Source organism: Oryzias melastigma, linkage group LG18 (genome assembly GCF_002922805.2).
Source record: "Oryzias melastigma strain HK-1 linkage group LG18, ASM292280v2, whole genome shotgun sequence".
Lineage (NCBI taxonomy): Eukaryota > Metazoa > Chordata > Actinopteri > Beloniformes > Adrianichthyidae > Oryzias > Oryzias melastigma.
In genome coordinates this window covers 254,719-260,519 of record NC_050529.1, presented here as the reverse complement: position 1 = coordinate 260,519, position 5,801 = coordinate 254,719, and the positions used below count along the sequence as shown (strand labels likewise).

Genomic DNA, 5,801 nt, shown 5'->3' with positions numbered 1-5,801 from the left:
CCGTGACCTTTGACCTTACACTGGATCACAAACACTCTGGGGCCCGTTCCAAGAAGCAGGTTCAACAAATTTAGAGTTCAAACCTGAACTTAGAGTCACTGGACTCTAAATTCCCAAACTCCGGGTTTTCGGTTCCAGAACAGCTGAAAATGTTTGATTCAATCAACTTGAAGTTGTCAGAACCAGAACCAGGTGTGAGCGTCGCGACCATTAAAAGCCCTGATCAATGGAGCAAAGACAGCACGATTCACCATGGCAACGGGAACAAACATCTTTAGGGTTCATACTTCATGGTGACAGAAACTGATGAGTTCCTACAAACATATACGACTATGAGAACATTTTCATCAAGATCAACAGCTGCAGCGATAAAACAGAGAGAACATCTACAGAGTTCATGTGAACGTCTGAATCATTTCAGTTCATGGATGAATAATAATCTTTTTAAGGTTATTCTGTCACTTGTTAAGGAATGTTTTAGATCTGTTAAGAATTTAATCAGTAATCTCTGTAATCACATGAACGTTTTCCTTACGTTACGTTACAGACTCAGTTACCATAGTGATTGATTCTGAGTTCAGCTTAACCCGCTTCTTGGAACGGGCTTGGTTTGACCCACTTTCCCGGGTTTGAGTTATCTCTCTTTCTGGAACCGAAAACTCAGAGTTTTGCCGAATTTGGAGTTCACGAACTCAGAGTTCCAACAAAACCTGCTTCTTGGAACGGGCCCTGGAGGCCCTTCGAGGTTCTCTGAGGAACGCTAAACCTCCTGGTTACAGCTGACGGGACAGGAGTACTCCTGTTCTTAACGGGGGGGTCAGGTAGACAGGGGGGGGTCAGGTAGACAGGACTCCAGCAGACAGCAGCTTTATTGATGAACAAACAGTCGTGCAAAGCGTCACTCCAACAGCTGCAGGAAAGCTCATGCTCAGGGGGGGGCTGCTGTGGTCACCATGGAAACAGATGGTTTTCTGCTGATGCCCCGTCAGGCCAGACAGGGGCAGGCCCGCCTCAGCTGACCCCTGACTGTCAGGGGGCGGGGCCAAATACAAGCGCTCACACAACATTTCATGCTGCAATAAATAAAGACATCTATAAACTCCAGAGTGTATAACAAATGTAAAGATCTGCTTAAATACAGGAAGTGCCTTCATTATGTACACAAGTGCTGCGTTCACACGCTGACGGCGTGATGATGTCATCATCCAGACAGGAGACGGGGGTGTGGCTCTCTGCAGGGCCCTCCCCCTGTAGGTCTTCAGGTGGTCAGCCCTCTCCTCTCCAGCTCTCTGGTCTGCTTCAGTTCCTTGATCCTGATCACAGAAGAGCAGCTCCGTGAACGCGCTGCTGCCATGCCAGGCGCCATCGCTCTGCGACCTCACCTGTGTCTGCAGCGGCGCAGGAACCGCATGATCTTCCGGGCAGCCTGGTCCTGCTTCTTGGTCAGGAAGGAACCCCTAAGAGACATGAGAGTGTAAGACAGTGTAGAGGTCTGTCTGTGATCCTTCGCCCATGCAAGGTCATATGTGTCCCCAAAGGTGCTAGACCGTACAGAGACGTGTCCCAAAGGTGCTAGACCGTACAGAGACGTGTTCCCCACAGCAACGCATCCCCACAAATATGTGGTTGTTAAACCTCTTTTAAAAAAACCCAGCCTGGATCCTGACATTTTGGCCAACTATAGACCAATATCTAATCTCCCATTCATATCTAAAATCCTAGAAAGAGTTGTAGTAAAGCAGCTGCAGTGCCACCTACAGGACAACAATCACTTTGAAGATTTTCAGTCAGGGTTCAGACCTCACCATAGCACTGAAACTGCACTGGTCAGAGTTACTAATGATTTGCTATTAGCTTCAGAAAAGGGACTAATCTCTGTTCTGGTCCTGTTAGACCTCAGCGCAGCCTTTGATACCATCGACCACAGCATCTTACTCCAGAGACTAGAGCATGACATAGGGATCAGGGGATCTGCCCTCCAGTGGTTTGAATCCTATTTATCTGATAGACACCAGTTTGTTAATGTAAATGGACAGTCCTCTCATTCTACTAGAGTTAGCTACGGAGTCCAAGGCCACTGGAAACGTGTGTCCCACTCAACATGTTCCCCACAGCATCAGGGTCCTAGCATGTTTCTAAAGTATGTCCACATGTTCTCTGGTTGAGGCTGTTCTGTCTGTACTCTTACTTGATCTTGGGGTTGTGACTGGCGCCCCCTCGTGGCGTCTGCTTCAGCCTCTCGTACTCCTTGTAGCTGCGGTAGTACTGCTGGATGAGGACCGCAGCGCGCCGGCTCTGCTGGAACCGCTTCTGCTCGTAGTAGGATCGGAACTTGGACTGGATCAGGATGGCGGCCTGGGTCATCTTCTTGTAGAGGGCATACTGTGGGGGAGGGGTGTACACGTCAGACCGCTTCAGTCTTAAGTTTACTGCATGAACACTTCAGATGTCAGTGGGAATTGAACCCTGTTCCTACAGAGCAGCAGATTCAAGACCTCCTGGTTGGTACAAACTGAACAGGAGATCTTCATCCTGCTGAGAGTTCCTCTAAACTTCTCTACAGAGGTGACCTGTGCTGAGACGACAGGAAGTAGACTGAGGACCTGGACCTGTTAGAGGGTCTGGTTAGGGGTTCAAATCCCAGTGCTGACAGTTCCGTAAACACTGATACCAACTTCTGAACACAAAGACACACAAAGGAAGCACATCACTACACCTTTGATTTTTACCTTCAGAGCTATCCATGTTAGCTACCAGAGAGAGAGACAGCAGGTCAGTTAGTACCGTCACGCTCACACCCCCCCACACGTGCACAACACACACACACCTGTTTGTACTTCCTGTAGCATCTCTGGATGACGGCGGCCGCCATGTCCTGCTGCTCCTTCAGCCTCCGGCCCTGTAAACATAGAGGCAGTCAGCAGGTGGCAGGACTGCGTCACTTTAGGTTTTCGGCAGGAGGTGACGGTTGCCGTGGTTACCTTGTATCTCCTGAAGGCATTCTGGATTATCCGCGCCGCCTCGTACAGCTCTCGCTGCTCGCCGTCGGTCAGCGTCAGCAGAGCAAAGTCTCTCTCCATCTTCCCATTGGCCGAGGCGTTCAGGAACTCCGCCCAAGCTGCAGAGGAAGGGGGGCGGAGCCTCTGGAGAGCCAGAGCGCTGAGCGGGGAGGGGGGACAGAGCTTTCTGCAGAAGCACACAGCCTGACTTACGTTTGATCATTCACCTGCAGAACCCACATCCTCAGAGCCCTGGGGGCGGGGCTTACCGTGGTGGGGAGTGGGCGTCAACGGTTTCGAGGTAAGTAGCCAGCCAGGGGTCCTGGATAGCAGGGTTGTCCCGCCTCTCTCTGAGCGGTGACTCCGCCCCCCTGGGAAAGTCCTCCTGTTTGATTCGCTCTGGAGTTGCCTCGATGATTTGTTCCGCCAGCGTTGCCATGTCGACCTGAGGGGTTACCACGGCAACGTCAGAGGAAAATCGTTTGATGAGACCGAAGGTTTGGGAGCGTCAGAGGTGTGAGGAGAGGCGGAGCTAGAGGCAGAGCTGGTACCTGCAGCACTTCGTCCTCCATGTACGCCTCCTCCTCGCCCTCGTTCTCCGTGTTCTCGCTGTAGCTCATTAGCTGCTCCTCCAGCGCCGCCGTGTGCGACCGCCGCCCCCCCACCAGCTGGGTGTACGAGTGTGTCTGGCTGGGGGAGGCGGTCTCAAAGTCCATGAGGTACAGGTGAGAGTCTCTGGGTCTGCCGGGGTTCAAACCTGTGACACGTTCAGACGGTCATCACGACTATCTATGATCCTACACAGGTTGACGTCATGCGGGTTACCTGTGCTGAAGGGGGCGGTCCCTCCCTCCCCCCACATGGACACCAAAGGCAGGGGGACAGAGGGGGGTGAAGGGGGGGACACAGGTAGGGAGGAGGAGGAGGAAAGAGAGGAAGGAGAGGAGGGGGAGGTGTCCATGGGAGTGGGGCCACTGGAGTAGGCGGAGCTAGGAGATGGGGAGGAGGGGTCGCTGGGGGAAGGGATGCTGCTGGACGAGCTGAGACCTGGGGGGGGCGGAGATAAACACGTTGACCGTTAGAGCCAATTAGAGTGCAGGCCCGGGTCAGGTGACGCCCAGCCGAGACTTGCCTGTGTCGGGGCTAGTCGACAGAGGCGAGGGGGGGGGCTGGGGCGTATCTCTGGAGGCCCCCTGGGCGTGCAGCTCCTCCAGCGCCGCGGCGAGGCCGGTGTGACCCCGCGAGCGGGCGACGGCGAGCGGCAGGCGGCCCAGCGAGTCGGGGATCCGCAGGGCCTGGCCGTTCCAGCCGTACAGGAGCTCGGCCGCCCGCTGGTGTCCCAGCGCACACGCCCACATCTACAACGACAGGCCGTCAGGGGGCGGTTACCGAGGCAACAGCTGCCGTCAGGGCGGGACCCTTACCAGGGGGGTGCAAGAGAAGTGGTCGACATTCAGAGGATCCACTTCCTGTTCCAGATCCAGACTGTCGCCGTTCATGCTCCTGAAAACGAGACAGAGGGTCAGCAGAGGGGGCGGGGCCTCTCCCTCTGAGCGGGTAGTGAGCGCTCACCTCCAGTGCATCAGCGTGTGGATCAGATGGGTGTATCCCTGCGCAGCCGCCAGGTGGAGCAGCGTCATTCCACGGTAGCGTGGCGAGTGAAGAAGCCCGTCTCCTGCTGCGCCTTCTCGCCAGCATCCTCCCGTCATCATCCTCTCACACACGCCCACAATCCTGCGCTCGAACCACGGCGAGGACTGACACACACGTTCTGTTACAGCGCCGCGTTAGGCTTCATCAAACCTCAACACCAGCCCTTCGACTCACCTGCAGTTGGTCCTCAGGTAGAGGGGGAGGGGGCGTGGCCATCTGGCTGCCGCGCTGCTGCGGATGCTGCTGCGGCTGCCTGGCGCCGCGGGCGGCCATCTCTGCCATTCGGCGCTCCATCTGCTCCAGACGCTCCAGGATGGACATCCGGAACTGGTTATCTGCAAGGGAGGACTGTTCAGCTAACGTCCTACAGCTCCCATGATGCACTGCAGAACCCTCAGCTAACGTCCTACAGCTCCCATGATGCACTGCAGAACCCTCAGCCAGACGTCCGACAGCTCCCATGATGCACTGCAGAACTCTCAGCTAACGTCCTACAACTCCCATGATGCACTGCAGAACTCTCAGCTAACGTCCTACAGCTCCCATGATGCACTGCAGAACCCTCAGCCAGCAAACACAGCCGCTCTGGCACAGCAATCGTTAGAGAAGAGCTACTGAATACACAATCATAGACGCACGTATACTATGGAGTCTGGAAAGAGCCAAAATGAAATAAATATATACACCATTAAATAAAAAATAAATAAAAAAATGTGTCATTAAATGTTTAAAAGTGGCAATAAATAAATAAATGTTGAAATAAATGTGGCAATAAAATATGAAAATGGAACATTTAAACATTTCATAATATATTTAATTATTTCATTGCCGGCGTGATAGAAAAGAGCTAAATTGAAATAAATAAATTTAATATGAAATAAATAAATAAATAAAACTTTTGTTAGGTTCGCTAAATAAAAATGTATTCTCCGTCCACTTCTGCGGCACCGTTGTTAACACCGGATCCTTTCCCCACGGAGTTTCGCTTTTGTGCGGCATGGAGAGTACCTGGCTGGGAACGGAGCTCGCCAAATAACCCTGAATGCAGTGTGCAAACGTTTGCGTTCCCACGTCAGCGACCGAGCCCTATACGGAGCGTGGAGAGGAAGCGCGGACATGAAGGGAGGAGTGTGCGCGTGTCCATGCGTG

At 53.3% G+C, this 5,801-nt stretch overlaps 1 protein-coding gene across 1 annotated transcript in view; it reads right to left on the bottom strand.

Moving 5' to 3' along the window:
- Positions 1 to 851: 851 nt before the first annotated feature.
- camta2 (calmodulin binding transcription activator 2) overlaps positions 852 to 5,801 on the bottom strand; it is a gene marked incomplete at its 5' end in the record, with an annotated part of 11,012 nt that continues 6,062 nt past the window's right edge. The window contains 13 exon segments of the mRNA XM_024264654.1: positions 852 to 1,313; positions 1,383 to 1,457; positions 2,189 to 2,382; positions 2,730 to 2,750; positions 2,828 to 2,899; positions 2,982 to 3,186; positions 3,269 to 3,444; positions 3,551 to 3,756; positions 3,825 to 4,046; positions 4,132 to 4,357; positions 4,424 to 4,502; positions 4,572 to 4,756; positions 4,827 to 4,987. Of these exon segments, the coding sequence (XP_024120422.1) occupies positions 1,259 to 1,313; positions 1,383 to 1,457; positions 2,189 to 2,382; positions 2,730 to 2,750; positions 2,828 to 2,899; positions 2,982 to 3,186; positions 3,269 to 3,444; positions 3,551 to 3,756; positions 3,825 to 4,046; positions 4,132 to 4,357; positions 4,424 to 4,502; positions 4,572 to 4,756; positions 4,827 to 4,987 (1,877 nt within the window).